An 18,257-nucleotide genomic window follows, 5' to 3' on the forward strand; every position below is an offset into this window, starting at 1 on the left:
AAGGCAAACAAACCAGTACAGTTATCAGAAAGACTGCAGCATGTTGGTATTACTGGATCTGCTTCTCAAAAGTGGTGCCTTTTCAGGCTTTTGCCTTTTGTAATGGCCCACCGTGTGCCACTTGATTGTAAATATTGGCATGTTTTTCTGTTGTGCCGAGAGATTACTGAGATCGTTATGGCTCCAAAGGTGAGGAGAGAGAACCTTTTTTTGTTAAATGTACTTGTTCAAGAGTTCCTGACAGAAATGAAAGATGTGTTTGGGGGTGTTATTACTCCAAAGTGTCATTACTTAATTCATTATTCAAGACTGATACAAATGTATGGGCCCCTGCGTTTGCTATGGTGCATGAGATTTGAGGCCAAGCACCAATATTTTAAAATGGTTGCCCATAACTGCAGAAATTTTGTAAACATAGCTACAACACTGAGCAATAGACACCAGTTCAGACAGTGCTGGGAGTTTTGTGGGAGTATGCTGGGTGAATTTGAGAAAGTCCCGGTAAAAAGTGTGACCACTCCATTTTTATCTTTACCTGTGGAGCTGCAGAGAGCCCTGTTGGTCAATCACAACCTCTGTGATGTAGATTTAACAGAGAAAGCTATCCAACGTGTGTCTGAAGTAACAGTCAACAATATGAAGTATGCTGTCAGAGATGTATTTGTCATAGATGTATTGCATTCTGAGCGTATTCCATTGTTTTGGCAAATCAAGTACATCTTTAACATAGACACCATGTGGCTCCTTTGTGGAAAAATGTTGATTCCTTTGTCCTATGACCATCACTTTCATGCATGCAGTGTCAAGGTTGATAAAGAATGGACTTTACTGAAACCAGGAGATGAAATTGACTTTCAGGCAAATGACACTTACTCAGTTGATGATCGTTTATATGTCACAGTTAGACATTGTGTTTAAAATGAAATGTTGTAAAATGTAAAAATGAAAAGGATTTAATAAACTAATTTTAATTCAGTGTGTGTGTGTAAAAAAAAAAAAATATATATATATATATATATATATATATATATATATATACACACACCTCATTATAGTCAATGATTGTACCCTGTCAAAGCCAATTTTGTACCCTTTTTTAAGGGTCCATTTTTGTACTGTTAAATAAAGGTACAAAATTGTCAGCAGAGGTACAAAACTCGTCTCTTAAGGTACAAATCACAAGGGTACAAAAGCTGTACCCTTGAGGGTACAGCCCCAGTGACAAGCCATTGTACCCCTAAAGGTACAATTATGTACTTTATTTTCTGAGAGTGTAGTAAAAGCCTGTCCACAAGATCCGGCAACTGATGAAACGTCAAAGAAACAGCCGTACCTGTGCCTTCATCAGCAGGCATTCCATATATTGATCTGCAGTGAGAATCAAAATAACCAAACCTCCCTGATCGATCTCTGAATACAGCGATGCATGAGCCTCCACACAGCAGCAAAGCATCACTCACATCAGCTCTGAGACACTGCAGAGTATTCTCAAGATTTTCATAGTTGCCTAGAGCAGGTATATCTCTGAGAAATCCAAACCTCTGGGGATGTTTCAGGATGTTGTAGCAGCGAGAGTGTGTCTTAATTGTGTTTGGTAGCTCGTCAAAATTTAAAAATTACCTACAAATTTTCCTTTGTTCTGCAGAGCTCGTTTGACACTAGTGTAAACTGCATCACCTTTCTGTAAAATGCCATCTAAATCAAAACTCTGTAGCTCATTTCGTTCATTATGGACTGCTAGGAACATTAAGGAATTACAAGTACACTGACGGCCTCTGGAATACACACTGTACCTCACATCGGTCTGACAGTGAGACGCTTTAACAGACAGCACATACTGTATGGGTTTTCTTCACTCATACCTGATACAGAGTTGGTACTGTTACTGGTGCCCAATGAAGATTGTAGGTTTCTGCGCTGTTTCTGTGATTCACTCCTCTTTCCTTTTCTTGGCATGGTGATGTTTCAATACTGGAAATCAAGCAAATATGTCTGAGTAATGGATAAATATACTGATGTTCACTTATACTTTAAATAGAACACAGATAATGCTTTTATGTAGATATACAGAAAAGTTAAATATTTTATATATATAAAGCGAAGCAGCAAGCAGTGCAGCAGCGTTTGGGGGTTTAGCAGCCAGCAGTTTGTTTTTGTTTTGGAAGAGAAAGAATAGAATGGGCGAGAGGTAGAGATTGAAGCAAGATAAAGGTTTGAGTGAAAAAGGGATATAAAGTAAAGGACACACACACACACAGAAAAGAACAAGTTAATAACATTCTTTAAACAGGAATACAAAATTGCACTTTAAAATTTTTTTTACTAAGCAGTTCATTAAAATAATAAATTCTAATATAATAAAATGCTTACTTACTGTACATAGGGGGGACAATGTAATAACAAATAAATACAAAATGCATATGGCTGAATTACATTCTTATGAAATTAACTGCATTTTTGGTTGATGATGCTATCCCAATAAATTTAAAAATAGTTCTTACATTGATGGAAATAAAGATGTCCAATCCACTGCAGGAAAAAAGACAGCAGTTTTGTTCACCTCACACAAATCAAGCTGTTCATTTAAGCTACGAAACCTTGTTTTTACTCAACAATTTACATGAACTTCAAAAGCCCCTCAAAAAAAAAGTACCTTTATAGTTTTGACTAATAGCTAAATGTGTCATATCTCATTATATTATATACATTAAAGGCTAAGACAGCAATGTCTATGTAAGAGCTACAGAACATATAGAATTGTACATTTCAAAATAAAGATATGTCTGATTAACATGTCGTGCGTGTGTTACTTGCACAGACAGCCAACGCAGCCTCAACCCTAAATAAATGAAAAGAAATAAATATATACTGTTTGTGATTCCAGTTATCAAAATAAAAAAAAAGGAACAAACCATGGAAGAAAGTCACTGTGTACTTGTATCTGAGTATTAATGAGGTGAAAATGAATATGTGACCTGTGCTGGCAAAATGAGTCAGAATGCGCACAGGCTAATTTAACACAAAAAAAAAAAAAGTAAAAAATATCGATTTCGGTCGAATTTGAGGTTTTCAAAAGAATTTGTTAATTAAGCCCTCGTCTAGCGATTCCACTCCTCGCTATTAAATATTTAAATTAAATTAAATATCTAAAATAATCTTTATTTGTACCTTTTCTCTGCTCACTTCTTGCTCAAAACACAATAATCCAACAGAGAAGGGTAAGAACACTCAGAAATGTCAGCCGGGGCAATACAAGACTTCACGATGAATGGGGGTGGGTGTGTGTCTTAAGTAGTCTCATAGATGAGCATCAGGTGGACTAGTCATTAGAGTCCTGGTACGGGGATGATGGGAAATGGAGTTCGGAGAGAGAAGTCAATACCTCTGGTGACGATCAGGGGGAACCACAGAGGCCGGATTCGTTACAATCATTAAGAAAAGAATTGAAGGAAAAGATGCACCATTGCTTGGTGATTTTGTTTTGAAACTTTCAGAAAACTTTAACTCGGTTTTTCTCAGAATTTACTCTGCTGAATATATATCGACTTCAAACGGGTGTAGCTCAGTCATTTCCTAACAAATCATACATCTTTTTGAAGGTCTTTTAATTGAGAATGTGAAAAAAAAAAATTTATAATTTTGGAAAATTTGCTCATTGTGACTCATTTTGCCAGCACAGCTCATATATATGAATTATCTTTAAAAGAAGGTTCTGGTGGCCACTTGGCAGTAGGGAGGAGGAAAAAGGACAACACAACCTAAAAAAATAAATAAAAATTAAGATGTTCTGCACACAAATGTTATTCTAATGTTAAGTGCTTAATAAAATAATATTACATTTTGAGAAATGCAGAGATAGCATAGATGCAAATAATGAGAAGTCAGTTAATGCCAGACAGTCAGTTAAAAATATAACTATCTAATATATATATATATATATATATATATAATCTGATTGGACCGCTGCCAAGTTTAAGACCACTTGACCCACTGACCACTCTGCAGCAACAAAAACCACCTATTTTCTGAGGTGAGTAACTTTTTACTTTTCTACAAACAATGTTTAAACGTTATAACTTTACAACTACAAAATAAATTCTTCCAATAAAATTAAAGTAATAGGGGCCTAACTTTATATGACAGGATAGGCTGATAACAGAGACTGTAATATAATAAAACATTCTGACAGGATTTGGTCTGAGAAAAGGGTTTCTGACTGGAAAAAGTATTTTCTGAAGCCATTTTTTAAAACTTATTTCAAATTACATTAATGATTTTTAAAAGATTATAAAGATAATCATTTTCTGAGGTAAATCTTTACTTCACAAGAAATGTTATCAATAAATTTCAATAAATAGCTCAATTACATGAACGAATAAATACATTTCTGTGAAGTATGAAGTTAAAAAACGAGAGAAAATCCTGTCAGAGTATAAAGTAAAAAAAAAAAAAGGAATCCCATCAGAGACAAGATCCTGTGGAGATGAAAAGCTCTATCCTGTCATTACTGCCATCATATCTTCATAACCTTTTAACAGTCACTGATGCAATTTGATGTCTACTGATAACTTATGTGGAAACATAGGCCTAATGAAATCACAAGTCATAATTTATCCAGTCAAAATAATCCAAATATCATGTCACACTATTTTTTCATCGTCATGAAACCTTTACAGCCTTTAAATAGTCATATAATAGTGATATAGATATATAGTGATGTTGTGATGCAAACTTATGTTTTCAACGACTTTTAAAATACGAAGATATCTTGACAGAGTTTACTGAATGACTCAGTTTGATAGTCTGTGACAGCACAGATTAAAATTTTTGATGTCCATACAATAAAAGTTGTATTATATATATATATATAACTTTTTTTTTTTAATGTAAACAATACCTTTTTTCTTTTTTTGTCTCATTCTTAGGATGACAACCCCTTACAGCCGCCCAGCACCACTTCGCATCAGGTGTGTTGCCACCTGCAGGAGCCAAAAGGCTTTGACATTTGTGAGGGAAAGGAATGAAATACATGTCGGCACATATAAGTTCACCACTTTATGTGCTCTCAGTGATGGGGAGACAGTATATCTGTCGGTCAGAAATGGCAGTGACCCAGAATTCGAAGAGGGGCAGTCATATGTGGTTAAGAACTTCACCCTCTCACAGAAATATGGGCGGCCATGCCTATTTGTCAATCACGCAACTATTAAATTTAAAACGACTCCACTGGCCATAACGGAGGAGGCCAAGAGAGCCGCAAAAGAGGCCCTCTGTCCACCTTCCCCACTGAAGACCGGTGACGAAGATGACATCTTCTCAAATAGGAGCTACTTGAGTCTCCAGGGGCAGATAGAAAAAGTGAGTGACTTTAAAAGCATAATTGAATATGTAGCAGTTATCCTGATTTACTTACTATAAGCAACTGTAAGCTATAAGGGGATTTTCCACTGGAGGAACATTTTCATAATTCCTTGAACTACTGTATTGGCGGGCACTTACTTTTTGGCATGTGCGCCCAGCAGGAACTGGGAATGATTTTAGGGTCAGAATAGGGTCTAAATTTACTGCATGCCATAAAAAACAACTACACAGTATTTTAAAGTGTTACAAGATATAAATGTACAAAAATGCTAATGTTTATAACACTTACCTGTCACCTTTGTCTGCGGTGTTGTGTTCTTTTCTCAGTCCCGATGATATGTAGCTCTCCTTTTTCTTTTTTCGATCATCCAACTTATATGCCTACATTCCATCTCCCGAAACCTAGTTCCTATAGCTACCCAGTGTAAAAGCCCCTCTTGTACTTGTGCTTCTCAATCATGGTCCTGGAGTCCGCTAACAAGCTTATCTGACATACACAATTTAGGTGAATTAATCTTGATTGGGAATACATTATGAGGAATACACTCAAAATATTCAGTGTTGAGGGATTCCTGGACCAGCACTGAGAAACAATCCTCACCTGTATTGCCCTCACCTGTGTGTCATTTTCCAGGTAGAAGTGGCCAGGATGACCAGAGGACAGGTGCCCATTCTGGATCTGCGGATCAAATGCGGTTCCACAGTACAAGATATTTCACTGTGGAGAGAAGAGGCACTAAGTGAGCTGTATGTTGGGGACATGGTGGAGCTCACCCACCTAAAGGCCACCATAACACCGGATGGAAAGGGCAAATTTGCCTCTTCCAACTACACAACTGTCAAGGTACACAATATATGCTGCACAACACTCATCCACACAAATATTCAGAATAGTGTTGCTCATATTGACTGGTTAACCTTCAGTGGACAGTAAAAAACTGACTAATTAACAGTATAAGTTAAACTGTCTGAAAAGTAATTTAATTAATATGACTTTCATTGACATTTTAATAGTTTGAAACAAAATATTGTATAAGAAATAAAAAAAATACAGAAATAAGTATGTAAACCTGGCAGCTCATTACTGGCATTCGTACCGTAATTTACATGACCAATCCATACATAATTCTTGACTCCTCAGTGTGAGTTAAATCTCTTTTTTGGTGCATTTTACCCGTAAAAGAAACCTGCTAAAAAATGATGCACACCATAAGGCATTTTTCACTTAGAGCCCTTGTTAACAATTATATATCACTCATAAATAACATATGCATGTATATATATATATATATATATATATATATGAGCAATATCACACGAGTTGAAGTGCGATATGGCTGTATATATATTGCACGTCTACGAGTTTGATACTGCGTTTATACAACAGTTTGATGGCACGGGTGTGAATTAGAAACAACAACGAAGAAGAACTGTGTATCCAAGACACTTCAAGAAACCTCCCTGCAAAGCTCCTGAGAAACTCTGCTCAAGTGCACCGAGGACAAAAGCTGCTTTAAACACAAAGGATGCTCACAACAAATGTTGATTTCATTTAGTTAATAGAAGTTAATTGATAAAGAAAATCTATTTATGACAGCATCCTCATTTTACAGCATTTTTACACAAGTGCCTAAAACTTTAACAGTACTGTAGCTTTGCAGGTAGCCTTCTTGAAGCGTCTTAGAGATGTTGCCACAGTTCTTCTGGATTTAGTCTGTCTCATGTCATTTCAGACAAATTTAGAAATGTAAAGTGACATTTCCTACTGACACACTACAGCAAAAGATAGAAATAATAACTGATTTTAAACCATTTTTAGCTGGTGAAAATACTAGTAAAACTATATTGTTACCAAAACACTAACCTTTACCTACATGTGAATTGTTTTTACTCTTTTCCAGATTATTGACCGGCAGATCCAGGAGGAAGAGTTTGAGATTATTGGGTTGTCAGAAAGTCTTCTCGACAGCAGGCTGGACGACTATGTTGTCCCAGCCCATTTCTGTGCAGGCGACCCTGACGACTTGGTAAACCAACTACCACTCAAACTGAAAGATCGGCATTTACAAAGACATGTCCATGACATGATAGAATGCCTGGATTCACCTAAAAGTGAGGAATCGCTGAATCCACTTCAGGATGGGGCATCCCTAGATCCCGGTCAGAGTGGGGAATCACCTGATCCACATCCATAGATCTAGATCAGAATGGGGAATCCCTGGACCCGGCTGAGAGCATGGAATCCCTCGATCCAATCGACTAATGGAAAAAAGACATTGGTTCAGTTTGTTGTTTTTTTTACTTTTTCTGTAATTTAATCTAAATAACTTAACTTGAATCAATTCACTAAATAAATTAATAAATTCAACCTTCTTATATTTCTGTAAGTAATGTTCAACTTAATATTGTGTAATGTTCAATCATTTTGTTTATAGTTTAAATAATGTTTAATTTCTTATTTGTTCTTCTTAGTAACACTTTAATATCTTTGCATGATTGCAGATGATTTGTGTAATTCCTAGTTCTAAATTATGAATTCCTAATTGCACAATTACTTAGTCTGATCATTTCATACCTCCCCACCACACATACATTTATAGATAAAGCCTTAATGCTGTTGAAACCAAAGTATTAGGAGTTAAAGTATTAAACCTAACAGACAGGTCAAAAATAACAAGGAATGCAGCGGTCGATTTACCTCGGAAGGTAATGGGCTCACAGAAAAAATTAGGGCCGTGATGGGCTCACAGAAAAAATTCCGTGATGGGCTCACAGAAGTGATACCAATGTAAGTCAGTGACAGGCATCAGCCGTGCTCCACGCACTGAAACCCTTAGCATCAATATGCCGACGCGATACTGGGAAATTTATCGTCATCATTATTGTTCAGAACTGGGTAGGTTTAGGGTAGGGGTGGGGTCAGGTACTCCAGTGAAAGTATAACTGCATCGGAGTCACTCTTTTTACGTGGTCCGATGCAGCGCTGGTGTTGAACCAGTGAATCCGTGCATGGACCACGGCTGATGCCTTCTGTGAGCCCAGCATGGAATGATGAATTTTCGGCGATTCCGTGATGCCACCACAGATTCGGGGTTAATTAAGTCCGTGAACATTACACGGAATTCTGTGAGATCAGGTTGCACAGTTGTGCAGAATATGGGCCACACAATTGGCCTTGATAATTGATGCATTTTTGTCCATCAGTTTTTTGTACACTGAGTTATGCACACCAAAATTAACGCTGGCATTGTCCGCCGAGTATGCAGAGATCCGTTCTAAGCCCAGGTTGCTCTCCTCAAGCCTTGAAACGATCTGGTTAAAAATCGCAGCAGAGTCTTCCTTACAGTCATCATAAAAGTCCAACAGTTTGTTCTGCACTCCTAGGTCAGGTGTGTAATATCGTAATGCTAACGGGGTTGTTCCGTGGTTTGATGCATCAGACGCAATTGAGAAATATGGCAGAGAATCTGGCCTATCTGCAATAATTGGCGTATTTAACTGTTTCAAGCTAATTTCTAACGATGCTGGTGCAAGCACACCTGTAACAATGGATGCACTCTTTGTTCTTCCACAAGCAAGCTTCTTTGCTATTTCTGAATCGGGGAAAATGACCGGGGCTAGTTTAGCAGCACAGTCGCCTGACCTATACGATAAACCATGCTTCACATTATGGTAGACACTTGTCACTTCAGCTGCTGTGATTTTATTTAGGTTGCTATCTTTTGTTGGAGAGAAAAAACTTGTCAAGCTAGCATTAACATTTCTTTGATGTGCATTTCTCTTGTGAGTTTCCCCATCTCCATGCCTCCTTACATCCCCCTCACCTCCATGTGTGATGGTGAAACTTCGGTGACATACACAGCACTCTCCTTTTTTAGGGTCATCTGTAACTGGTTTTAACCATGTGTATTTTTTCTCCCATTCTTTATTATAAGAACAAAGTCGCTTTTTCTTCTCTGGAGCTCCCGATAGATCCATTTTTTTCTGTTGCCGGCTTTTTTCTCTCTCTCGGTGTTTTCCCGCTCTGGCGCTATCATCACGTACGCAGACGGCTGCGTGCACTGCCCATGTTCAGTGTTTTCTAATTTATTTATTTATATATTTTTTTTATTCTGGAATTGTAATTTAAAGGAATATGAAAAATGTTACAGAAACAATACTAATAAAAAGGAAGAAAAAAAAAAAACAGACAAAAATTGAAATGCGGGACACTGCTTATGACTCGCGGGACGCGGGACAAAGCCTCCCATTTCAGGACTGGTCTGTGATGCGCGACTATCGTTCGCTCGGTGTGTTGCGTTGAAGCAGCCGCGTTTAGTTCTAATTGTTGTGTCTGTTCTCTAAACTGAACTAAAGTATTTTTATTACTATTAAAAAAATCAAAATGACGGTGAGGCACGGTGCTTAACACCGGTATCACCGCCAACACCACTGCAGCAAGCCTAATGCACCTACTACATAATCAGAGAAGAGTTTTTTTTTTTTTTAATAGGTTTTCAAGATTTCTGCAAATTTATGTCTGTGAACTGGTTCATTGTTGTGACGTGCTCCATTCACGGAGACTGCATGAGATGACAGAAAGCACATCCAAAAATGCCAGGAGTATTTTAAGCTCATTCCTCAGGAAAAATAAATAAATAAAATTATTGCGCGAATGCACCCAGTAGACTAAGCGCGATAATACTCCCACTCAGTACCGTTTCTAGGCACAGGCGAGCTAGGCGGTAGCCTAGGGCGCCACCAGCTGAAGGGGCGCCAATGAGCGCACGTACTGGTACTACATTTTAGCAGGGTTGTGATAAAAAGTGGCACAGTCACCCTGAAATATGACTGCCACCCCCACTGGATCCCCCAACATCATTGGGCTAGAGTACTGTCAATCTGACGATGCCTGTATGCCATTGGATCAGAGCGCTCTCACTTGCTGCCTGATTGTTGCGTGCTTGCATTTGGAGAGCTCATCAAAAAAAAAATAATAATAATATATATATGTGTGTGTGTGTGTGTGTGTAATTGGGGGGGGGGCAATAGGGATTTCACCTAGGGCGTCAAATTGGCTAGAAACGGCCCTGCCCACTCCTCATAAACATTTGAAATGCACCTATATAGCGATTTTATTATTCATACAAAAAAATAATAATAACAACAACAACATGTTTTAGTCATATTTCCTATTAATTGCCCAGCTCCCCTTGTCATTGATCTAGCACCCCCTCAGCACCTGCGTTCAAATTAATTCTCTGGCGCCGCCCCTGCACATAGACCAGCCGTTACTATCTGTCCGTCACGGACTGCGTCATTCACGCAGCCACACCAAAGCAAACAGGAGGAGAGCGAGACAGGGCAACTAGAATTGAGTTCAGAATTAAAATATACAGTTCATAGTTTATTTATATAAAAGGTATATTTGTGTATAAAGTTGGGTATCATTACTATTCCCGGTCCCGCCCACTCCCGATGACATTTTTTCCTGTCCCGTCCCAATCATGTGATTCGTAGCGATTTTGTTTCCCATCTCACGGGATTCCCGTGACCCGTGGGATTCCCGAAAAAATGGCAGCCTCTAGCGGTAACCTAGCAAAGCTTTTCTGCAATATAATAAACAACCGCATAGTGACATTCCTCATAAGACGCAACATCCTAAATAAATCACAAATTGGCTTTTTACCAAAACAACGTACATCCGACCACATCTATTCTCTCCACACTCTAATTAACAAAAATCTAAAGGGCAAACAAAGAAAAATATTGACATGTTTTGTTGATTTAAAAAAAGCTTTCGACACTATTTGGCATGATGGTTTGCTATATAAATTATTACAAATTGGCATTGGTGGAAAAACATTTGATGTTATACACTCCATGTATAAAAACAGTAAATGTGCGGTCAAAATTGGGAATCTCAGAAGTGCGTTCTTCCAGCAAGGTCGTGGAGTGAGGCAGGGATGCAGTCTGAGCCCAACCCTGTTTAACATCTACATCAACGAGCTGCAGAAGCTCTGGACCGCTCCGGCAGCATCCCGGGCCTCGCTCTGCACAACTCTGAAGTCAAATGACCTGGTTCTGCTGTCCCCCACAGCCGAGGGTCTCCAGCACAGCCTGGCCCTGCTGGAACAGTACTGTGAGGAATGGGCACTGACGGTCAACCTGGACAAAACCAGAGTCATGGTGTTCCAGAAGAAGGCCAGGTCTCAGGGAAGCAGATACCAGTTCAGTCCTCGAGCACAGCACCAGTTACACTTACCTGGGCATCGAGATCTCTGCATCAGGGGGCTTCGGTCTGGCTGTGAAGGCCTTGAACGAGAGGCCCGGAGGGCATTTTATGCCATCAAATCACGGTTTGGCCAATTAAAACTACCAATTAAAACATGGATCAAATTATATCACGCAATCATTAAACAAGTTCTACTGTACGGGAGTGAAATTTGGGGACCAATAATACATTTTACAAATTGGGATAAAACTTCAATAGGAAAACTACAACTAGAAATGATCAAAAACATTTTAGGAGTCCATAGAGGTCCGTCCAGTGATGCCTGCAGAGCTGAATTAGGCTTATACCCACTGAACATTGAGATCCAGAAGAGATGTGTTCAGTTCTGGCATCACCTCCATCGATCTGATCCTGATTCAGTCCGATATTAAGCCCTTCTCACCAATGAAACCTCAGCAGAACCTCATCCTCTAAACACGCTCGCTCTTCAGCTAGTCCATAAAACCCAGCTCCTCACTGACTACAGCTACAACCCCAAAGACATTATTAAAGAAATTGGCAAAACTCTGAAAGACACTCATGATGAATCTCTAAAAATACACTTTGACCTTCATAATAAACTCCAATGCTACTCAACCCTAAACAGAACCACTAGATTTGCCAATTATTTATTCATTAAACCATTTAAAGAAAGACAAATCCTCTCCAAATACAGATTAAGCAACCATGATTTAGAAATAGAGAGAGGAAGACAGACAAACATGGACGGAGCGAGAGCAGAGGATCTGTAGACACTGTGATCTACAGCAGATAGAGAACGAGAAACACTTTCTGCTGATGTGTCCTAAATATCACAATGTGAGAGCAGTGTTGGGCAAGCTACTTGGAAAATGTAGTGAGCTAAGCTAACAGTTACTCTTCTTTAAATGAAGCTTAACTACACTAAAGCTACAGCCCTGGGAAATGTAGCAAGCTAAGCTACGGCAACATGGCAAAAGTAGTTTACTACATCCAAGCTATTTAAAAAAAATAAATAAAAAATTATATTGAAACCAACATAATACCAAGTCAATGCTCTCTCAGTGATCAATAAAACTGTCAGTCAAGCAGATAGACAGGCATGTTCAGTTTAACTGTTTATTCAACAGCTGTTCCAAACCAATTTGGCAACATAATCAGTATCAAATACAGGCCGGATTGACCTCAAATTGTGACATAGGCAAAATACATTTTTGCTGTCGGCCAGAAACCTCGTATTGGTTGTTGTTGTTATTGTGGCTTTATTGTATACAGATACATTTATATAAATGGTAACACTTCACAATAAGGTTCAGTAGTTAACATTAGTAGTGTTAACATGAACTAAGAATGAACAATACTTCTGCAGCATTTATCTTAATGTTAATTTCAACATTTAGTAACGCATTATTAAAATCCAAAGTTGTTTGTTAACATTTGTTAATGCACTGTGAACTAACATGAACTACCAATGAATGACTATTTTCATTAACTAACATTAACAAAAATTAATAAATACTGTAACAAATGTATTTGAATGAAATCGTATTGTATAGTGTTACCAGATGTTTAGGTCTACAGATAGGCTACGTTTATTTGCATCGTTGCATGTGTCATTAGATATTAATATAAATATTTCACCAAGATCCAGTTCAAATACGAAGCTTTTGACCAGCGAATGTTTTTTTTTTTTCGTGTCCCGTTTCCCCCAGTTTTCTGTCATTATGCGGGCGTTCAGTTTTTTTCTGTTATTTGGCCAAAGTATCATATTATGAAAGATTCAGTGCTTCGCACGAGATATTTGGCTGTGACTCGACAACAAATGATAGAGAAACTCTTCTCCGCTCCTCAAAAAAAACAAACAAACAAACAAAAAAAGCATTAGCCTTTATAAATAGTGTTTTTTGAGTAAAGAAACAGCTGTACTTATTCAATCAACAGTTCTTTATTTACCTTCAGACTGTAAACAAGCTGAGATGCTCTAAACTGCGCGCCGCACTTCATTGATGAGAGAGGCGGGAGGAATAATGAGGTTTGACTGACAGTTTGAGGAGCCAATGGCGTTACGAGCTTTAGTGTCTGTGGCGTCACTTACTGATCCAGGATCAGTGATCCGTAGCTGTTATATTTCTGATTTGAGCTCGAGTTTCAGAATGCTTTCTTTGGAAAATGTAACGTTAGCTTTTGTTGACGCTACCGCGCTACTTGATCAAAAAAAGAGCTTAGCTACCGAAAAGCTATTTGATTCAGAAAACAGTGACGCTACCATCACGCTACTGAGAAATGTAGCTAAACTAGTAGCGTCACTACTTGTAGCGTCACTACTTGTAGCGTCACTACTGCCCATCACTGTGTGAGAGAAACATTTCTCCCCAGATTTGAAGCCCTGATCCCATCATTTACTGAACTTGGAGATACTGAGAAAATGCCCTTCTTACTTGGAGAAGATGATAACACAGCTGCACTAGCTGCTAAATATGTGTTAACCATTCACAATGTTAGATGTTAAACATGATTAACTCCAAACTGACTTACTTTATCTTTTCATTTATTTAGATGGATTTTATTTATTATTTATGTTGTTATTATATATATATGTTAATGCTCTGGCAACATTGTGTTGCACAGTCATGCTAATAAAGCTGAATTGAATTGAATTGAACTGAATTGAGAGAGAGAGAGAGAAATCAGTTCTCTGTGTGCTCCTGACTGAGGATTCAGCATGCTGGGACCTACAGATGTTTGCTCTGAACGTACCAGAGGAGGCTGACAGGGACAGACAGCAGTAGGTCTAACAGAGAGAGACGGGGAGAAAGACATTCAGACTGTACAGGGAGAGGCTGGGAAAAGTCAAAGTAGGTAGCAGAAAAGAAAGAGACTCTTTCATTATGTTTTTCTGGATCTTCATACAACATGAGAGTGCCAAAAAACATGGTACATTCATTCAAACTGTCCCAAATTGAGTTCAGAGGGTCAGAACTATTCACTGCTTATCACAAGGAGATTCCTCTGAAGCTCTCATCTTATTTTCAGCGGGAGTTTCACTCCGTGTGAGACTTTCAAATACACTTGGGCCAGTACATTCCAAGAGCACCACACCTTCCTCCAAACTTCCATCGTCCACATCCACTGTTGAAGCCTCACCCACTTCCACAATGTGGCATTTGTTAACCAGAAATTATGCACACAATAAAAACTAAACCGATAGTTCAACAAAAAAAACAAAAAAAAGTTTCAGGTCTTATTGTCATGATTCAAGGCAGAGACAAGAGGGGTAAGTTCAAACAAGCTGCTTTATTGACAATGACTGAAGAGTGAGGAGAGCAGAAGGCAGGTGAGTCAATGGCAGTATGAGAGTTCTTGAGTTCTCTCCTGGTGGAGATCGGGATCGCAGGAACACGGGAAACTCTGGAGGTGAGTATACCGATAAGTAAGGTCTGGAAACAGTTCAAGGTAGTGAACGGTGGACCGGACGATGATCGATTGTGAGGAGCATGTTCTTGAAGGTGTGCTGACTGGTGGCTGCAGGTGCTGTGATCAGGTGAGTGTCCTGACTGAGAACAGGTGTGAGCCGGGGAGGATTCTGGGACATGGAGTCCAGAGCTGGTGACAGAGACATCCTGACACTTATCTAACAATTATGCGATTGTATATGCATTTTTAATAATATACATTCTATAAATTCTCTGTTTTATTTACTTTTTAAAATGTCTATGAAAATAGAGATGCTCCGATCAGGATTTTTGATGCCGATCACTGATCACAGAAAGCAGTATCTGCTGATACGCTCACCGATACCGATGTAGAATTATTTATAGGAATACGCCAATCAGGAATTTTAGACTTTTATTCAGGGCCTGAATTTCATTTTTGAAAATTGGGGGAATTTCCCTCTTATAGGTGACTCTTGTGAGAGGAGATTTTATTTTTTAATTGGGGGGGGAGCATTTTTTAGACATTTTTCAAAAATATATATTCATCTCACCTAAATGTTCAATCATGCAGTGCATTTTTGTTTTTACACTCAAGCAATTGTTGCACAATAGCTTACACACAGTACAAAACAGTTGCTCAAGCAAGTGGCAAAACATTTAAAATACTTTTCTTACATTATCACAAACATTCTAAATTAAAACTTAGCATTGACAGAAAAAGTCAGCTCTACTGCTTTTTTTTTTTTTTGCCATTTAAATCTTTATTACAAGCAATCCTGTGGTTCATAAATAACTTTGTTATCCTACCTCCACAAGTGCCATCTATTATTGCCTTATCTAAAAGTGCTCTTTTCCTTTAAACCTAGTCAAAAAGCCATATGTGTTTAATTATATGCATTTATGGTGTAATTACTACATTTTTGTTTTAATATTTACCACAAACAATGCGCTGTCACTTTAATTTAGCGTCTGCAGTGGAAACTATCCCAGACAGCAGTGGTGGACGAAGTACACAAATCAAGTACTTGAGTAAAAGTACAGATACGTATTATAAAATATTACTCCAGTAAAAGTAAAAGTACTGCTTTTTAAATTTTACTCGAGTGAAAGTACAAAAGTACTTGATTTTGTATGTACTTAAGTAAAAAAGTACTAAAGATTTATTTTGCAATTTTATATAGACTACTTAATTTAATTTTATATTAGCACATAAGTGACCCTGGACCACAAGTCGCTGGGGTATATTTGTAGCAATAGCCAAAAATACATTGTATGGGTCAAAATTATCCATTTTTCTTTTATGCCAAAAATCATTAGGATATTAAGTAAAGATCATGTTCCATGAAGATATTTTGTAAATTTCTTACCGTATATGTATCTCAACTTATTTTTTGATTAGTAATATGCATTGCTAAGAGCTTCATTTGGACAACTTTAAAGGCGTTTTTCTCAATATTTAGATTTTTTTGCACCCTCAGATTCCAGATTTTCAAATAGTTGTATCTCAGCCAAATATTGTCCAATCATAACAAACCATACATCAATGGAAAGATATTTATTCAGCTTTCAGATGATGTATAAAACTCAATTTGAAAAAAAAACGACACTTAAGACTGGTTTTGTCATACAGGGTCACATATTTTTATAATCCTACTGCTCAAAATACCTGGGATTTTCCCAAAATAACCACTATATGGAGTCAAGATATATATTTTGTTGTTGATATGGACTACGTTGATGAGAGTGATGTTGTAATGTTCACTGTGAAGCTTACATTGTAATGTACCTGAGAGAAAACAGATTTGACCAACTAATTTTCACCAGTAAGAAAAAAAGTGTTTTAAAGCTTGTTGTTTTGCAGAACGTCACAGTTATATATGACATGAGAATAAGGCCTGAAGTTAGGAAGAACATTTTAAGGAAAATATAATAATATTTTCATAATGATTTTTTTTTCTTCACAAACCGTGTCTGTGGTGTTAAACACCCCTGGCCAAATGCCCCCAGAGGGCAACACTTCCCACTTTGATAATTACTGTAGTTACCATGTTCTGAACATCACATCCTTGCTTTTTCCCTGTAATCTATCTAGGTGGTTGAATACACATATTTGGACTTTATATCTAAAAATTTCTTCATCTTAGCACCAGCAAGCTTGTTAGCTAGACAGTTAGCATCAGCTAACAATATTTACTTATTTTCAGTATGGTTATGATTATGAATAAACATTTATATCTGTCTACTCGGCTAGTTGATCTAAACAATATAACAATTTATACTGTTGATAAACATTAAAACAGACGTCACAGCAGCGGGGAATATGAACGTGCATGAGTTATTTTATTTAATCTGTGTTATTTTAATGCTTCGTTTTTTGACCTAAAACATAGAGACACTGATGTTGATCTGTCTGCATTCAAGCATTTCAGTGGGATTAAATAGATCACCCTTACAGCAGATTTAGTTCACAAACAACTGACAGTTTTGACCTAAATATATTTTCAGTTACAGTAATTAATCCTAAAATTCGACATTAGTAACTTACTTTTCACAGCATCAGTCGCGCGCGCTCTCAAGATCTCCCGGTTGTTGTGAGTTCAGTTCACTGGAGACTCGCTCTAAACGATTCATTTGAATCAGGGAGTTGCGACTCGAGAACAACTGCAATCGGATCATTCCAATTCGTGAATGAATCGTTTGTTGCGATTTGCGAACCGATTCAACAGGTTCATTGAAAAGAATCAGTTTGTTCATGAATCAGACACCGCTTCTGCGTCTCTGAGCACGTGATGTATTTATTATAAGGAGTAACGATATGTTTTATGAATTGTAGTGAAGTAAAAAGTACGATCTTATGCTTTGGAATGTAGTGAAGTAAAAGTAAAAGTTACTCAAAATAAAACTACTCCAGTAAAGTACAGATACTTGAAAAATTTACTTAAGTACAGTAACGAAGTAAAGGTACTTCGTTACTGACCACCACTGCCAGACAGCAACATAATTCTGGCCCAGATCCAGCCATGTGAAATCCATGCGGGCCAGTTGTGGGCCGGTGTACCGACGAAACATGCTACCTATCAGATTGTGCTACCAGTAATATATTTGCATTGTTTTAAGGGTAGGTTTAGGGTAAGGGTAGGTGTGAACGGGTAGGTTTAGGGTAGGGGTAGGTATGGATATTTTAAAAAAGCCTCAAAGTACATGAATAAGATGCTAGTAGCACAATCTGA

The 18,257-nt window shown here is 37.8% G+C and overlaps 1 protein-coding gene and 1 long non-coding RNA gene across 7 annotated transcripts in view; both read right to left on the reverse strand.

Moving 5' to 3' along the window:
• LOC131537544 (golgin subfamily A member 6-like protein 22) overlaps positions 1 to 2,028 on the reverse strand; it is a 50,162-nt gene extending 48,134 nt beyond the window's left edge. The window contains exon 1 of one of the 2 annotated variants that reach the window (XM_058771070.1): positions 1,863 to 2,028. In XM_058771070.1, the coding sequence (XP_058627053.1) occupies positions 1,863 to 1,956 (94 nt within the window). In that variant the 5' untranslated portion in view covers positions 1,957 to 2,028. The remainder of the gene's footprint in view (positions 1 to 1,862) is intronic. The other variant, XM_058771069.1, reaches the window with a different exon arrangement.
• A 73-nt stretch (positions 2,029 to 2,101) lies between these two features.
• Positions 2,102 to 17,810, reverse strand: LOC131537614 (uncharacterized). Of its 5 annotated transcripts, none has more exons than XR_009270329.1 (4): positions 17,573 to 17,810; positions 7,468 to 7,620; positions 4,898 to 6,079; positions 2,102 to 2,839 (listed from the first exon to the last, which is right to left on the reverse strand). It is a non-coding gene; the product is annotated as an uncharacterized LOC131537614 (long non-coding RNA). The 5 variants fall into 5 exon arrangements; XR_009270327.1 differs by lacking the exon at positions 17,573 to 17,810 and adding exons at positions 8,060 to 8,075; positions 9,216 to 11,059 and having other exon boundaries at positions 2,102 to 6,079; XR_009270326.1 differs by having other exon boundaries at positions 2,102 to 6,079.
• Positions 17,811 to 18,257: the final 447 nt, after the last annotated feature.

This window comes from Onychostoma macrolepis, chromosome 03 (genome assembly GCF_012432095.1).
Source record: "Onychostoma macrolepis isolate SWU-2019 chromosome 03, ASM1243209v1, whole genome shotgun sequence".
In the NCBI taxonomy this organism is placed as follows: domain Eukaryota; kingdom Metazoa; phylum Chordata; class Actinopteri; order Cypriniformes; family Cyprinidae; genus Onychostoma; species Onychostoma macrolepis.